This window comes from Myxine glutinosa, chromosome 11 (assembly GCF_964187855.1).
Source record: "Myxine glutinosa chromosome 11, kmMyxGlut1.1, whole genome shotgun sequence".
Classification (NCBI taxonomy): Eukaryota; Metazoa; Chordata; class Myxini; order Myxiniformes; family Myxinidae; genus Myxine; species Myxine glutinosa.
Window position 1 is genome coordinate 15,806,342 of NC_136271.1, and position 18,402 is coordinate 15,824,743.

The window sequence follows — 18,402 nt, forward strand, 5'->3', positions numbered from 1 at the left end:
GGGGGTGGATGGCGCCCGTGTGGCGACTACCGCCGTCTCAATGACGCTACCACCCCCGACAGGTACCCGATCCCGCATATTCAGGACTTTTCCGCCCGTTTGGCGGGACGGGTCATCTTTTCGAAAATTGACCTGATACGGGGCTACCACCAGGTACCTGTCCGGGCGGCCGACGTCCCGAAGACGGCCGTCATCACGCCGTTCGGCCTGTTCGAATTTTTGCGGATGCCGTTTGGCCTCAAGAACGCGGCCCAGGCGTTCCAGCGCTTGATGGACGGCGTGCTGCGCGACCTGCCGTTTCTTTTCGTCTATCTGGATGACATCCTCGTCGCCAGCACGTCCCGCGCCGAGCACCTCCTCCACCTCCGAACACTGTTCGGTCGCCTCAGCGAGCATGGCTTAATTGTCAACCCGGTCAAATGCCACTTCGGCGCGACGACCGTTGACTTTTTGGGCCACCGCATCACCAAGACCGGGGCCGTGCCGCTGCCGACCAAGGTCGAGGCCATCACCACGTTCCCGCGTCCCCGTTCCATCAAGGCCCTCCAAGAGTTCCTCGGCATGGTGAATTTTTATCACCGATTCGTGCCCCGCGCTGCTCAGCTCATGCGGCCCCTTTACGAGGCCCTCCGGGGCAAGCCGGCCAAGCATGACATTGTTTGGTCCGCGGCCATGGACGCGGCCTTCGCCAGTGCCAAACGGGCCCTCGCCGACGCAACGCTGCTGGCTCACCCGGTGCTCAACGCGCCCATCGCCCTCACTACGGACGCCTCCAACTACGCGGTGGGCGCCGTCCATGAGCAATGGGTGGACGGGGTTTGGCAGCCACTCGCTTTTTTCAGCCGGCAACTCCGGCCGAACGAGTTAAACTACAGCACGTTCGACCGCGAGCTGCTCGGGCTATTCCTGGCCGTTCGCCATTTCCGACACCTCCTGGAGGGCCGCCCGTTCACGGCTTTCGTTGACCACAAGCCGTTGGTCTACGCAATGGCTAAGGTCACGGAGCCGTGGTCGGCCCGCCAGCAGCGCCACCTCTCCGCCGTGTCGGAGTTCACCACGGACATCCAGCACGTCGCCGGCAAAGACAACGCCGTGGCCGACTGCCTTTCGCGGGCCAGCGCGAACGCGGTCCACCTCGGCGTGGACTTCACGCTCATGGCGGCCGACCAGACCACCGACGCCTCGGTGCAGGCACTCCGCGTGGCGGACACGGGCCTCCGCCTGGCCGACATCCCCTTCGCGGGCACCGTCCTGCTCTGCGACGTCTCCCAGGGCCAGCCTCGCCCCATCGTGCCCGTTTCCTGGCAGCGCCGCATCTTCGCCTCCATCCACGGCCTTTCTCACCCGGGCCGGAAAGCTTCTCAGAAGCTGGTGTCGGCGCGTTTCGTCTGGCACGGCCTTCGACGAAACATCCGCGACTGGGCCAACGCCTGCACGGCCTGCCAGCGAGCCAAGGTCCACCGCCACACCCAGGCCCCGCTGGCACCTTTCGTCGTGCCTGAACGGCGTTTCGACCACGTCCACGTGGACCTGGTGGGTCCCCTGCCCCCCTCGCGGGGGTTCACCCACCTGCTCACCATGGTGGACAGGACCACCAGGTGGCCGGAGGCCGTGCCCCTCACCTCCACCACCACCGCCGACGTGGCGCAGGCGTTCATCGCCACCTGGGTCGCGCGCTTCGGCGCACCAGCGGACATCTCGTCCGACCGCGGCCCACAGTTCACGTCTGAGCTTTGGGGCGCGGTCGCCCGTTCGTTGGGGGTCACGCTGCACCGCACCACGGCCTACCACCCCCAAGCCAATGGGTTGTGCGAGCGGTTTCACCGCTCCATGAAGGCCACACTCATGGCCGGCCTTCAGGACGACGGTTGGGCCGACCGGCTGCCGTGGGTCCTTTTGGGCCTTCGCACGGCCCCCAAGGAAGACCTCCAGGCGTCCGCCGCCGAGCTCGTCTACGGCCAGCCACTCCGCGTCCCGGGCGAATTCGTGCCTGACGCTACCAGTCCCTGGTCCGCCGCTCGCCAGCGCTCGGACCTCCAGGAGGCCGCCCGACGATTTGCCCCCGTGCCGACGTCCCGCCACGGTGGCCCCCAGTCCTACGTCCCCCCGGCGCTTCGCACAGCGGAGTACGTCTTTGTGCGTCATGACGCGCACCGGGGGCCACTCCGGCCGCCGTACGACGGGCCCTTCCGGGTCCTGCGACGGGGCGACAAGTCTTTCATCGTCGACTTCGGCGGCCGGCCGGACCGGATTTCTGTGGACCGCCTCAAACCGGCGCACATGGACGTCGACCAACCACCACGGTTGGGCCTTCCTCCGCGGCGAGGCCGCCCCCCGTCCACAGTTCCCCCCGCTCGACCACCCACCACCACATCAGACCCCTCCCCACGACCCTCCAGGGGTCGCTTCGGCCGGGTCATCCGGACCCCCCTTAAATTGACCCTGCCGGTGCAGGTCGATTCTGGAGGGGCGTGTGTAGCGGTTACCGCTGGATGTACATAATCGCCTTGCACCGGCCAGAACACGGCCAGACGCGCCTCTCCCGGGCATGCCCGGACTCACTGTTCCCGGGCACGCCCGAACCTCCCGGGCACGCCCGGTCTCGTCTTTCCCGGGCATGCCCGCTCTCGCCTTTCCAGGGCTCGCCCAGAGCGTCCGGGCATGCCCGCTATCGCCTTTCCAGGGCTCGCCCAGAGCGTCCGGGCATGCCCGCTATCGCCTTTCCAGGGCTCGCCCAGAGCGTCCGGGCATGCCCGCTATCGCCTTTCCAGTGCTCGCCCAGAGCGCCTGGGCACGCCCAGCCTCGACTTGCCAGGCCGCAGCCAAACACGCCCGGGCAGGTCCAGACTCGCCTTTCCAAGGCTCGCCCTTGATACCCGGGCATGCCCGGTATAGCTTTTGCCGGGCAAACTTCCCGACATAAATGTGTATATATATTGCTGCCCGATAAACGGGCTTGTCAGAATACCTGAGCTGTTTTGTTTCAATAAAGCAACTCGGACGAATTCCGTCTTTGGTCGTGTCAATTCTTTCGACTCGCGTTGGAGCGCAGTTCCTTCAACCTCATTATATATAGTTTTTATGCCTCTGCCGACGAAGTCGCTGGCGGCATTATGTTTTCAGGTTGTCCGTCCGGCTGTCCTTCCGGCTGTCCATCCGTGATAGGTTTTCGTTACCGCAATAACTTGAGAACGGCTGAAGGGATCTAAGTCAAACTTGGTGCAGGTATGTATTATGAGGTAAAGATTAACTGATTAGATTTTGGGGTCACTAAGTCAAAGGTCATGTTAGGTAAACATCCCGTTACCGCGATAACTTGTGAAACAGTGATGGGATTCCGAACAAGGTTGGTACAAGTACATATTATGATGTACAGATTAACATATTTGCTTTTGGGAGCAAGAGGTCAAAGGTCAAAGTCTGTAATAGGTCTATAACTTGAGAACGGCTGAAGTGATCTAATTCAAACTTGTTACAGGTATGTATAATGATGTAAAGAGTAACTGATTCGATTTTGGGGTCAAGATGTCGAAGGTCAAATGTCTGACATCACGTCAGGTAAAAATTCTGTTACCGAGCTAACTTGTGAACCGGTCATGGGATTTTCACCAAATTTGGTATAATTATATATTACTAGGGCATTGCCCGTACGTGGGTGCCCGTTCCTTGCCAAAAAAAAAAAAAAACGCTACCCGTACGCTCTACCCCGCCCGTACGCCCGTAAACAAAAAAAACAACGCTCTTCGCTTCCGCCCTTCGCTCTGACTGAATTGGGAGAAATAATGCGCATAAGAAATCGAATTACGTACCGTAATGGCGGTCAGCTCGTAACGCGCTCAGCTCCGCTCGTCTCACATCGGCCACGCCTACGCAACAAAGCGTTCTGTGATTGGCTGCCGGAAAGCGTGCTGCCGGACAGTCTTCACTGTCCGGAAGTTCGCAAATCGCAGTTAGGATGAATCGTTTTAATTTAATCGCAGTTTGAATTCGTTTTAAAACATAGTTTAACGGCAACATAGTTTTCCAACGTGAAATAAATGAATACGCTGTCAAATGTGCCGTCCGAGGCAGAGTCTGATCGCCACGTTCGGCACACGTGATAGCTCGCTGCTCTCTGATTGGTTGAATCGTTTTTTGGACATAGCTCGGTAAGTAATTGTCCGATTAATATGAAACCTTGAAAAGGCACATCCTCGGGTCCCCAGCAATATACCTGGCAAGTTTCAAGTATATCGGACCCGTGGTTGTCGAGAAACAGCGGTCACAGACACACAGACACACAGACACACAGACACACAGACACACAGACACACAGACACACAGACACACAGACACACAGAGATTACTGGAATTATAGATAGATAATGTTGGTAACTGATTATAATGTTGTTGATATAATGTTGATAAAAGTTAAACTGATTCAATTTTGGGGTCAAGAAGTCAAAGATCAGAGGTCATGTTAAGTTACAATTATTTCGTCACCGAGATAACTTAAGAACGGCTGAAGGTATCTTCGTCAAACTTGGTGCAGGAATGTATGATGAGGTAAAGATGAACTGGTTAGATTTTGGGGTCAGGAGGTGAAGGCCAAAGGTCAGAGGTCATGTTAAGTAAAGATAATGTTGCTGCACCAACTCATCAACCAGTGATGGGATTTTAAACAAGCTTGGTAAAAGTATATATGATGTAAAGATGAACTGATTAATTAGATTTTGAAGTCAAGAGGTCAAAGGTCAGAGGTCAGAGGTCATGTTAAGTAAAATTGACTTCGCCATGCCAATTTTTGAACAAGTGATGGGAATTTGAACAAATTTGGTACAGATATATATGATACAAAGATGAACTGATTGGATTACTGCATCAACAGATCAAAGGTCAGAGGTCATGTCAGGTTAAAAATGTGATAACTTGAGAACAGGTTAAGGGATTTAAATCAAACCGCTTAAAAAGCGCTATACAAAATAAATGAATTATTATTAAACCTGGTACAGGTATGTATAATAATAATAATAATAATAATAATAATGCATTTATTTTTATATAGCGCTTTTCAGGAAGCCCAAAGACGCTTTGACAGAGTGCAAAACATAATGCATAAAAAAAATAAAAAATAAAAATTGCAAAACATAATGCATAGCAAAACATAAAAACAATTGCAAAAAAAGAAGAATCAATAGGGAAATATTCAAAGCACAAAGGAGGGAGAAGGAGAGGAGATAGTCAGGGGTTAGATGCTGTGGGTTAAATGTTGAATGCAGTGTTGAACAGGTGGGTCTTGAGTGATGTTTTGAATGTGGTGAGTGAGGAGGAGTCTCTGATGGTGTGAGGTAGCGAGTTCCAGAGGGTGGGAGCAGTGATGGATGAAGGCCCTGTCCCCCCAGGATCTGAATTTGGTCCGGATGGGGGGGGGGGGGTCAGGAGGTTGGTACCAGCAGAGCGGAGGTTGCGGGTGGGAGTGTGTCTGGAGAGGAGGTCAGCCAGGTAGGATGGGGCCAGGTTATGGAGGGCTTTGTAGGTCAAGAGGAGGATTTTGTACTGGATTCTCTGGGAGATGGGGAGCCAGTGAAGCTTGTAAAGGACAGGGGTGATGTGGTCACGGGTCCGGGAATGGGTGAGTAGACGGGCAGCGGAGTTCTGAATGTATTGGAGTTTATTGGTGATTGTTGAGGGTGAACCATAGAGGAGGCTATTGCAGTAGTCCAGACGGGAGGTGATGAAGGCGTGGATGAGGGTTTCTGCAGCCATGGAGGAGAGGGAAGGACGGAGACGGGCAATGTTTTTCAGGTGAAAGAAGGCTGTCTCTTTGTGATCTGTTTAGTGTATTTGTCGAAGGAGAGGGTTTGGTCAAAGATGATGCCAAGATTCCGGATGTGAGGGGAGGTGGATACTGGGATACCGTCGATGTTGAGGGCAAAGTTATGGGTGGGTTTTATGAGCGTTTTTGGGCCAATGATGATTATTTCAGATTTATCACAGTTAAGTTTGAGGAAGTTGATTTGAAGCCAGGATTTTATTTCAGTGATGCAGTTTGTCAGGATAGAGTGGGTGGCGGTGGAGATGGACTTGGTGGAGATGAAAAGCTGGATGTCATCGGCGAAGCAGTGGAATTGGAGACCATGACGGCGGATTAAGTGACCGAGGGGGCACAGGTAAAGGATGAAGAGGAGGGGGCCAAGAACTGAACCTTGGGGGACACCTTGGGGGAGGGGAGCAGTGGGGGATTTGCAGTTATTGATGGAGATGAACTGGCGTCTGTCAGAGAGGTATGATTTAATCCAAGAGAGGGCAGTGCCGGTAACGTTAAAGGTGGTTTCAAGTCGGGTGAGGAGGATGGTGTGATCGATGGTGTCAAAGGCGGCACTGAGGTCGAGGAGGATGAGAATGTTGAGGTTGCCAGCGTCAGAGGAGAGGAGAAGGTCGTTGGTGATTTTGAGGAGAGCAGTTTCAGTACCAGTACTGTGGTTGGAGCGGAATCCGGATTGGAATGTTTCATACAGGTTATTGGCAGAGAGGTGATGTTTGAGTTGAGTGGCTACAGCGCGTTCCAAAACTTTTGACAGAAAGGGTAGGTTGGAGATGGGTCTGAAGTTATTTAGGGTGTCAGGGTTGAGTCCAGGTTTTTTCAGAATGGGGGTAACAGCAGCAATTTTAAGGGACGGTGGGACGATGCCTGTAGACAGGGAGGAGTTTATTGTTGGTTGGTAGGAGGTTTCAGAAATTCCTCAATAAAATTATGCTTTTGAAATGCGATCGACATGAACCTTGGTCCCGAATCTGGAAGTGAACAGATGACAATTTGCTGGTTTGATACCATTATAGTTTTACGGAATAATTTGTCGTATTAATACTACAATTACAACTAAACTAAGAGGAGTATTACAGTTAGTAGAGCTGTATATAACACCAAAATATGTTCAACAGCATCAAAGCAGTCTGAGTCAGTCATCCAAAGTCTTCTATCGGGCATCAGGGTAATGCTGCCGGTGTTCATGTACGACATGAAGCACAAACTGTAGCTGTTCTTCATCTTTCATCAGCAGTCATGATGTGCTATATCAGGATATATCAAGTACGGTATTAATTTGTGATTGGAACGATGGTGTTTGGAATGAAAATATAGAGATATTGAATTTAAAGTAGAATGAGGAAATGACGTAAGGGTTTCCATCCGTGACATTCGGATGTCACATCATTCGGATAATGATGTAAACATGAACTGATTACATTTTTGCATGAAGAGGTCAAAGGGCATGTTCGATAAAAATCCTGTTACAGTGATAACTTGTAAACCAGTAATGGGATTTTGCCCAAACTTGGTATAAGTATAGATTATGATGCAAAGATGAACTGATTATATTTTGGCATTAAAGGTGAAGAGTGAGGTGATTTTGGTGAGGTCAGAGGTCATGTCCGGTAAAAATGTGATACTTGGGAACTGCTGAATGGATTTAAATCAAATTTGGTACGAGTATGTATAATGATGTAATAATGTGGGCCGAGGCATTTCGGTCAACGTCTTGACGACGTCGAAGAGTGTCGTTCTAGTTATTAAATTAATTTGCCTGCTTGTTTTTTGTTTGGGAATAAACCTGTTTGATTTTTTTAAAGCTTCAAGGTTCTCGTGTTTCTCTTCAGCTGTGCACGCGAGCGTATACTGCCACAATTCGGAGCGTCTCCACAGGAATTAAAACCGTTCGGTAAGTTGCAGGATTTTAACCTCCCGCCGCAACGTGCTCGACGTTAGTTGAGCCATTGATGCTACAATAGATATAGAGATATCTCGTATATAAAGTTATTTCCAACCACTGACTCAGGGACTGACTGACTGATATTAATGTTTAGTACCTTTGGGGTGTTGTCGAAAGCTGAAATTTGGCGTGCCGACAGACATTGAAGTCGCTACACCGAGTCAAATCATAGAACCATGAGATAGCGCCCGTAAATAAAAATTTACGTTTAAAAAACCGCAAACATGCCCGTAAAAACAACAACAACCTCAATCGATATCTCGCATTTGAAAATTGTAATTTACATATCTGTAACCTGTGAATTAAAAATCTTCGAAAATTTACGTAAAAACCATAAATGTGTCTGCAAAATAAATAAATAAACCTAAATTGATATCTAGCTTTCCATCAATGTATCACAGAACTTGCTACCTTTGGTAATTTTTCTACAATAAAACGTTCAAATAGTCCACTTTTTTGAACCACCCTGTACACTGTTGTATTACACACTTCCTTGTACAATTCAATCTCCACGCAAATAGTAGGTTTTCTCGTCCCAAGTTTTATTTATTTGAGACTCCAAACTTGCCTCAAACCTCCTCTTTCTTGTACGGGAGGGGGTACGTCAACGCGGTAAATAAATAAATCGAACCCCTTAACTTGGTGAGGCAGCAAGGCACAGGTTGAGTCCCATAACAGAAAATATGTTGTATATCCTATTTTAATAAAATTATGTAGCAAACAATTTAAAAAAAAAAAAAAAACACATTCGGACTCTTCTCAACTATTGGAAATATAAATTTAACAAATAGTTGCTATAATGTGTGGCATTTGCTTACATCATAAATAAAAATAATTCATGTACATGTTGGATGTGCAACACAATCTGCATTATCTTACTATAATTCACGAAATGCCCGTCTGTCCGTTCGAAGGTACCGCAAAAATGGCTCAACCGATCGCAACGATATTTTTGGTGGGTATTCTTGGGACCCCTGGGAGTAAAATAGGCCATATTGTTTTTCCAATTTTTCCAAGTTTTCCAATTTTCCAGTTTTTCCAAACACTATGGAATAATATTTACCGATATCAACAGTGATGTGGCTTTTATTGAAATTCTACAAATACTGTTTAGATTTGGATGACAATTATGAACCTGCCGCGAATGCCGTGACTGTTTCTACTTTCTAAACGTGAATTCGCGGATCGCCATATGGAGATTTGCCATTGACTGGGTATGGAACAAACGTACCCGTACGAACAACGGGTACGTTTTCATGGAAGTCCTTCACGAACCTGCTGTCCATGTCTGACGTGCGACTGAGGATGCTACAGGAATGTGGAATTTATTGGTTTCATGCTTTAGCATTCGCTGTTTCTGCATTGTCTGTTTATCATTCGATCATTCAGTGGGGTGTGGGAGGGGTTGCTTCTGGCCTCCCACCCGTGTGGAGCCTGTGCATAGCACGGGGACCTCACTAGTAGTTTAAATATCAGTTTCGAGTACGAATGTACACTATTGACACAAAACATAATTTAGGGTATTTTAACCATAAAATCGTGTTTGCTTCTGGTATTACAAGAACGCTAACACCAAACCAATTACATTAACATTTTTAACTCAAGGCACCACTTCCATTTTTATGACCACAAATATTATTGGGATCTCTTGATCCCAAATAAAAGGCCAACAGCAAATTGCAGAGGATGTAATTGAAATTCTTTAAATAAATAAATAAATATTGAGGTAAACCAGGAGGAAGTGAATGCCACCAGGTAAGGAGTATGTAAACATGAAACAAATTACATACAGATACACATATTAGATGCAATATGGCCAATCATTGCTTCTTATTCTTTTTTCATATGAGGCACATGGCTGCAGGTAGCATCATTTGCTGGAGGCAGAGATGCACTGCTCATGCAGTGCCCCTGTAGGATAGACCAGGATTTTGTAGGTCATCTCATATCAATTATTGAAGAGATAAATTTATAAAATGGGTCGTGATGTCCGTCAGTCCGTTCACTCTTTGCTATTTTTGCTACTCCACCCTTATCACCCGGCTGATTGTTCCAAAACTTGACAGATGAATACACCACAGTGGCCCGCACAATCGTTTGGCCTTCAATTTTTCGATTTTGGAGCATGGGGACTTTCAGGTGGGTTACCCCCTGAAACATGGGATCCCTACTCATCCATTTATTTACCAACAGATTGCTCTGAAACCTGATGCAGCCCTTCCACTTGATCGTCCGCAAGATCGCTCTGTCTTAGATTTCTTTTGATTTTGGATCAGGGAGCTCCCAAGTGGGGTGTGGGAGGGGTTCCCTCAAATCATTATAGGTCTGAACTACAACCTCAAGAGATGACTGTCAGCCCACTCGGGGCTATTTATGTAACTTTTTAAGGATGTCGACGATAGCTACCCTACTCTTCACAAAGAACACCATTGGATCGAACGTCCACCGACTAATGCCGGCCGACGGGCCCCTGGTTTATCATCCGTCCGAGGGACGACACGGATATTGATGCCTTGACCTGCATCTGAAACAATAGGATGACAGTTTATAGTTGGGCCAAGAAACTTAACTCATGCAAAGAACATGACTGAGTCAGGAGAAAAATAAGTTGGGAATTGGCGAGGCATTTTAGCGTACCAAAATAAGTGTGGAAGCCACGATGAGTTGGAAGACAGTTTTGGCGCACCATTCCAAGATGCTACTATGCTACTTATCCCTGCGCATCGTAAGAGGGTGACCAAGGTTGGCGTCAGGAAGGGCATCCGGCCATAAAAACATTGCCTCAAACAGGGAACCATGATTGTCATGGGGCCCGCAAGGCTAACCCCCGCTCTAGCGGGGAAAATGGCCTTAAAACGATCATTCATTCATTCATTCATATTCCAAGATGCCACTTGCCAACCATGTGTGTGGCATACCCTGCCTGGACCAGCAGCTCAGGCAGGAGTGTCTCCCAGCGTGGCAAGCAATGAGGCTGACACGCAAAAAGGACGTTATGCTGGAGGCCTGTGTGAATCTGTTGTGGATTGTAGATAGTGCAAGTAAGAGAGAATACCAGTTTTTATTGTTGTAAACAAAATGTAGTCTCATGTAAAAGCGAGGTGATGGAGGGCAAAAGGGCAAAGTATTGACAGTGGGGCCACAGTGTGACACACAAGCAAGGGAATAAACGAACAGGAAAGAGGAAAGAAAGGAGGCGAGGAAGCATGGTACCCTGGAAGTAAGAATGGTGGGTTAGAAAGGGTTAATGGGTGTCGGAAAGACTGCGGGTGGGAATGGGTGATGACATGGTATTTTTGGCCAATGATTGCTTGAAACCCTGATCTACATCTTCCATTGTTCGACCTGTCCAATGATGAAGATCGAGAACAGTCTTCACGAGCAAGACAAGTTCTTCATTCTGCAGAAAAATGTTGCTGTGCTCCTTCATGAGCCTCAATACCTGTGTCCATCCATGCCTTTTCCCTCTTACTTGCCCAGTTCAGACTGCATTCCTGTGTATGTGTGCATGGGTCCACAGCCGGGGTTTAGTTTCTTTGTGTATGAAGTTATTGCCATTCTGTTCTGGGTATTCCGTTCTGTTTGTCTCGTGTCTGATAAATTATTTATTTCTTCGAGCTGAGGAGTGCCTCGTGGTCCCACCACTTGGCCATGCGGAGGGTTTGGATTTCATTGATATCACTGGAGGATAAATTTATTGAAGTAATCCTATTTTATAACCAATGTGTTCCATCATGCATGGAAAGTGAACAGTGATCAACCGCTCAGACATTGATTCGTGTAAATTGGAGATCGTTCTGATCATTCATGGAGCGTTAGATTTCAGCAAGGACAGCCTTAGATGGTAAAAACACTTTTGGGTCGTACTTTCCACAAACATGCGTATATATAGAAATATATATCCATACATACATACATACATACACAGTGTATGTAGCTCATCAAGAAAGCCTTCACACCCCCTGACTATTTTTACTTTTTGTTGTATTACAGCCTAAATTTAAAATGGATTAAATTGAGATTTTTTGTTTTACTGATCGACACATAATGTAAAAGTGATTTTTTTTTTTAATTCTTACAAAACAATTAAAAATGAAAAGCTGAAATGTCTTGAGTTAATAAGAATTCAACCCCTTTGCTATGACACTCCAAATTGAGCTAAGGTGCATCCAATTTCCTTTGATCATCCCTTAGATGTCTCCACAACTTGTTTCTTCCGACCTGTGGCCAATTCCATTGATTGGAGATGATTCAGAAAGAAACATTATTTTCTATAACAGGTCCCACAGTTGAGGGTGCATGTCAGAGCAGAAACTCTACCATTAAGTCTAAGGAACTGGACGTAAAGCTCACAGATAGAATTGTGAGGAGGCAATGATCTGGGGAAGGGTATGAAACAATTTATAGTGTTGAAAGTTCTCAAGAGCACAGTGAGCTACATCATTAAGAAATGGAAAAAATATGGAACGATTAAGACTCTTCCAAGAGCTTGCCATCTGAGAAAGCTGAGGAACCAGGCAAGAAGGACACTGGTCAGGGATGTGACCAATAACCCATTGACCACTCTGATAAAACTACAGAGGTCCTTGGCTGAGATGAGAGTACCTGCCAGAAGGACAACAGTCTCTGCAGCACTTCACAGGCTTTATGGGAGAGTGGCAAGATGGAAGCCACTCCTGAGAAAAAGGCACGTGACAGCACGCTTGGAGTTTGCAAAAAGGCACGTGAAAGACTGAGAGCATGAGGCAAAATATTCTGTGCTCTGATGAAACAAATATTGAACTCTTTTTGGTCTGAATGCAAAGCACTTCATCTGGCGGAAACGGAGCACAGCTTATCACCCATCTAACACCATCTCAACCGTGAAGCATAGTGGTGGCAGCATCATGCTATGGGAATGCTTTTCAGTGGCAGGGACTGAGGGACTTGTAAGGATAAAGGGAACAATGAATGTAGCCAAATATAGGCAAATCCTTGTGGAGAACCTGCTTCAGAGTGCAAAAATACCTTAGACTGCAGTGAAGATTTACTTTCCAACAGGAAAATGACCCCAAGCATACAGCCAAAGCAACACTGACATGATTTCGGAACAAGAATGTGAAAGTTATTGAGTGCCCCCGCCAAAGCTCAGACTTGAATCCCATTGAGAATCTGTGGAAAGACTTGAAGATTGCTGTTCATCGACGCCCATCCAACTTGAGCTTGAGCAAATCTGCAAGGAAGAATGGGAGAAACTCCGCAAATCCAGATGTGCAAAGCTGATACTGTGCCAAGAAGAGTCGAAGCTGTAATCCCTGCCAAAGGTGCTTACATGAAGTATTGACTCAAGGAGCTGAATACTCATGTAAATTACATATTTCTGAATTTATTTTTCAATAAATTTGTAAAAAAAACAAAAAAAAACATGTTTTCACTTCATCTTTATGGGGTATATTGTGCAGATCAGAGACAAAAAAAAAGTAAATTTAATCCATTTTAAATTCAGGCTGCAACAACAAAATGTGAAAAAGTCAAAGGGTGGGAATACTTTCTGAAGGCACTGTGCATATATGTACATACAGTCACGTGAAAAAGTAAGTACACCCCAAGTAAAGTTTTGACTTTTTCAACATATTTCAACATACAGCTATTTGATCTTCATTTCAACAATATTGATAGAGAAAGGTGATATAATATAACAAATATCATGAAACATTTACATTTTAGTAGGGAGATAATGGGGCTTCCAGGACACCCATGTATTTAGATGGGACTTTTTCCCAAACTGCCCATTTTTCCCCCGATTACCGCGACACCCCCTTCTCCTTTTACATGTAAGTGAATGGGGGAGTCCTTACTTACCCTCCAAGGACCACGCGACATTCAAAATTCCTCATTGATCCTATGAATATTTGCTCATTTTCTAATTTTTTAAACAACTCCATTCTCTTATGGAACTCATCCCCATCTAGGATATTGATAAACTTTGCATGAAGTACCTTTCTCTGTGCGTTTATAAAATGATATGTTTCACGGAGGGACCTGGTCTGTCCTCCTCCCGATCCACATACCATTTTAAAATTATAATATTTATTATCCGGTTGATAACCATCAAAGTTCTCACTCCACTCTAATATATTTTTCTTCCCGCCCTCCATTACCCCACTTAACAAATGAATACGTTTATCAGTCTTGAGGATCTTCTGACCAGTGATCCTCTCAACCTCTCGGATCTGGTATTTCTCACATTCATTATGTTTTCCATTTATATACCAAGGTTGATTACACCTCCACCCTTTAGTCTGGTTGGTACTTGGTTCTATCATTTATTTATTTATAAAAAAGGCGGCGGTAGCCCGTTAAAATCCCTAACCCCCTTTTTAACTTATCACTTATGTATATGGATGGTTGTTGTTTAATGGCTTATCAGTTTTGTTTTTTGTAATTCTTGTGAGTAAAATGAACCCAAGATTTCTTCCCCATTCATATCATTTAATTTGTAAGTCCAAGGAACTGTATCCATTACATCAATGATTTTAAATAATTCATGAGTCCATTTTTGTGTATAACCTTTTTCAAAATGGCTTTTCCATTTGTATATTCTTACCATATCACCAACTTTGAACTTGGGTTTTTTCAAATTAATCTCCATTTCATATTTTAATTTTGTAAATGTTTCTGATGGTTTTGATTTTGTTGATGAATGAACTGTATTATTGTAATTATCTACAATATCCTGAATTAAATACACCCATTTTTGAGAACCGAGTTGTGTAAATTTTTTATATAATTTTTCTTTTAAAGTACGATTAAAACGCTCAATAACAACTGCCTTTCCTTCATTAAAGGTACTGTATAATTTAATACCCTCCCCCTTAAGAAATTTCATAAATATTTTGTTATAGAACTCTGTTCCCTCATCGGTCCACAGTTTCTTTGGTTTTCTTTTACTTTTATTAAATATCTGTTGGAAGGCTAACATCAGAGTATAACCTCTCTTGTTTTTCAAAGGAACAACCCAAGCAAATCTACTCCTCAAATCAATAACGGTTAAAGCATACTTGTATCCCTTATCATTTTTTAGTTCGATTAAATCAGCGGACCATATGTGGTCGGTGTATTTAGAATAAACTTTCCTTCTTTTAAACTTTGTGATTATAGGTTTATGTAATTCATTAGCCAAAAGCTCCTCAGTCTTGATAACATCATTGGAGTTTAATAGTTTTTTGGGAAATAACCAAGACCAAGTTTCAATTTAACACTTATCATTTTTTTCACAATAAACCTATCAACTTTCTCTCTCAATGTCGGATTTCGTATCAAAGACAAATTATACAACATTTCTCTGTCTGCTTCATGTTTTTCATCCAATGTGGTGGTATCCCCATAAGCAATATCATGCTTCATACACACTTCGTCAACCCTATTTGTAGGTTTAGACCAAGGTTTAGGATTGTCAGTCTCATCTAATCTTTTATCCAGGTTTGTTCCAGGACCACAGAAAGAATATCCAGGTAGATGTAGTTCCCCTGGAATTCCAGTTGTTGTAAATTTACTTCCTGACAGAAACTTTTGTATGTCTCCTCCACTTTTAGGAGAGATGAATTGACACTTTTTAGAGCCACACACTTGACATATTCCTTTTTGATAAACTCTATTATTTTTAGCTTTAACATACAATACACTTTTAGATTTAGTTTTCTTTTTACATTTGAGACAATAACTCATATTTATTTATCAAAAAAATTCCGACAGAGTATCAAAACCTTTTTAGTTTTCAACATATACATTTCTATCTTAATTTTAAAAACATAAAGAATCCTTAGAAATGTCTTCACTTTCTCCTCCATTTATTTACAAATAAAACTAACTAAAGTTAATACCACTTAATCTTTTTCTTCTTCACCACTTTCTCGTTTAAATCTCCTCCCTGAAATTGAACTCATCTCATCCGTTTTTAAAACCAATTTCTTCACAAGAGTCATTCTTTCTTTATTTTCCTCTTCGGTGCGTTGAGATTGATTTATTTGTTGTAATACATTTAATCTTTTACGAATCTCACTGATTTCCATCTCCCTCTCCTCCCTCTCTTCCTCCTCCTTCTCTTCTTCAATTCCTTCCTCAGCCCTTGCAACCCTTGAGTTTGAGCCCCAAAGAATATTATACATATACTCATCTGGATTTTGAGATATTCTTGTATCTATAATTATTTTTCTCATAATAGGATACCAATAAGATTTGTTGACGATTTCTAAAAGAGTTTTATATTTCATAACTTTGAGAAGTTCATTTTTATTTAATATTTTAAACAAGTCTCTATTTGTGGGTTTAGCAATATCAGTAAAAGGCCAGTTTTTTATGACAAAATTCCCATGTATATGCTCCAAATCATAAGGTATGTAATACCGAGCACCCTTTTCTTGTAGGTATCCTTGAATACAAAAATTATAATTCTCTTGTAGTCTTCTTCCTGCCATTTATGTATCAGAAATATATGTGAGATTAATATTATGACAGGTAATACCACCCCATCTTCCCACTACCAAATCGGTTTGTATTCCTCGGCTTTCTATCCTTATCTCATTACCTTCCTTCTTTGTCATGCGAACCATCGCTATACTATCATATATTTTTATTTTCTTAAAATCACGTATTTGTTGTTTACTAATTGTACTTCCACATAAATCCTTATCTTCACCAAGTGGATAATATTCTTCTTTACGAGACTGATTAAAATCATGTAGGTCTTCTATGTTTATTGAAAAAGACCAATTATACCCTAAATCAGGCATATCATACCCCCATTTATTAATTCGCATATTAACTAAATGTCCTTCTTTATAAAATTCAATTGTAAGCAGGTAGTTAAATTCAATGAGGAAAGGTGTATGGTCAGTATAACCAGGTGTTGTGGTTGTAAATTTTACTTGTTTAACAAAACGTGCTGTTTTCTTTAAAAATATATATTGTGATAAATCACTAAATCTAATTAAGTCATTTGCATCTGTAGGGTTTGGATAATTGATTAATTTATAAGTATTCTTCATATTAATATTTTTACTTACACTATATTTTTGTCGTTCAGCCTGTGCCTTTGTATAATAATTTGATAAATCAATATCCTGAGAGGATTTTCCAAAGATAGAACCATCTTTTCCAACATAAGTCATTTATATTAGATTAAAAATGATATCATAAAAATTTTCATTATTGTTGAGTTGAAATAATACATATAAACATAATTGACCACAACATTTAGAATTAATTTCTTGAACTTGAAATGTTTGATAAACACCATTCTGTAAGAATTGTATTACTTCAACAGGTGGTGGCATACCATAACTATCAAAATAATATTTATCCTGACTATTATGAATACAAACCCAATGAGAACCATTCTGTGTGTCTAAATTCATAATAATATTCTTTGTATTCTTATTTATATGTGTTAATTCATCTCTCATACAGATTACCACGTTATCAATTTTTAGTGTTTTACAATACTTAGATAGTTCTATATTTGACGTTGTATTCTTTCCAAATTGTTTAAACCATTTATCCATTTATTTATGAGAAAGATACAATCCATTACCCCGTTTAGTTAGTTTAACACCCGCTTGAGCGATAGAGGAAAGCATATCTCCAACCAACAATCTAGCTTTATCAGGTAGACTTTCAAGTTTTTGAGCAAAATCTACAATTACACCACTTCCACTAATTTGTTTCTCCAACTCCTTGTTATGTCTTTCCAATTCTTTTTGAGCTTTTAGTTGTGCCTTCCTTTCGTTAGCAGTTTTTACCGCTGCTGAAATACCACCAGTCAATGCTCCCGCCGCACTTAAACCAGCAAATAAAGGAATTAGAAACGGGAGAAATCCTCCTCTTGACTCGTCTATTGAATATTTCTTTAACATAGGTTTCGTCATTTTAATTTTAAGTGATCCAACATCATTTAGTGTTTTTACTTGTGTGTGTGTGAGTAAAACATCAATTCTTACAGCTCCTTTTCTTTGAATTGTATTAACATTAATAATACAAGGCTTTTGATTTTGAATACAAGATGTTAATTTATTAAGATTGATTTGATTAACATATACCCCAACCATTTATTTATGAGAAAAAACCTATGTGATATTAATCATAACACCATTATCTGTATTAATCTGTAATTCTGTTTCCTCCAAAAGCAAACAATATGCATTAACCTCTTCACTCTCCCCTCTTTCAATGTATAGAGAAGTATCCACTCGATTAGACTTTATAGTTTCCTTTTGAGAACTCAGGTCAATTGCGTAGATTGTATAAAGTTTTTGAAACGCAACCATATCCAAAATAGGATCATTATTACCATTACTTTCACACACCTTTTGGTAGGACTTGTAGGCTTCCGCATAATCATTTTTTTCCCAATCAATTTCCAATCTATCTCGCGGATAAAATGTGCCATCAAGAGAAACCCGAAGTTGTTTCACCTTAGCATTATCACTCAGCGCATTATTCTTATTAGTACCGTCCTCTCCATCTGGTTTTTTAAAAATGAGCCAGAGGTATCGTGGCTTTCCTTGAAGAACACCCAAATTCCAAGTGTAGGTAGTGTGTTCCAGTTTAACGTGTTGACATCTTCTTTTAAGGTATGATACATTTAGCGGTTTCTTTGAGTTAAGTCTTCTATTTA

The 18,402-nt window shown here is 43.3% G+C and overlaps 1 protein-coding gene across 6 annotated transcripts in view; it reads right to left on the reverse strand.

Moving 5' to 3' along the window:
- LOC137436438 (arylsulfatase B) overlaps nucleotides 1-18,402 on the reverse strand; it is a 128,596-nt gene that overhangs the window by 55,809 nt on the left and 54,385 nt on the right. The window contains exons 3-4 of one of the 6 annotated variants that reach the window (XM_078786428.1): nucleotides 10,640-10,764; nucleotides 10,386-10,447 (exon numbers count right to left, since the gene is read on the reverse strand). The exons of the other annotated variants lie outside the window; for them this stretch is intronic. Of the exons in view, the coding sequence (XP_078642554.1) occupies nucleotides 10,386-10,447; nucleotides 10,640-10,764 (187 nt within the window). The remainder of the gene's footprint in view (nucleotides 1-10,385; nucleotides 10,448-10,639; nucleotides 10,765-18,402) is intronic. 6 annotated transcript variants of the gene reach the window in all.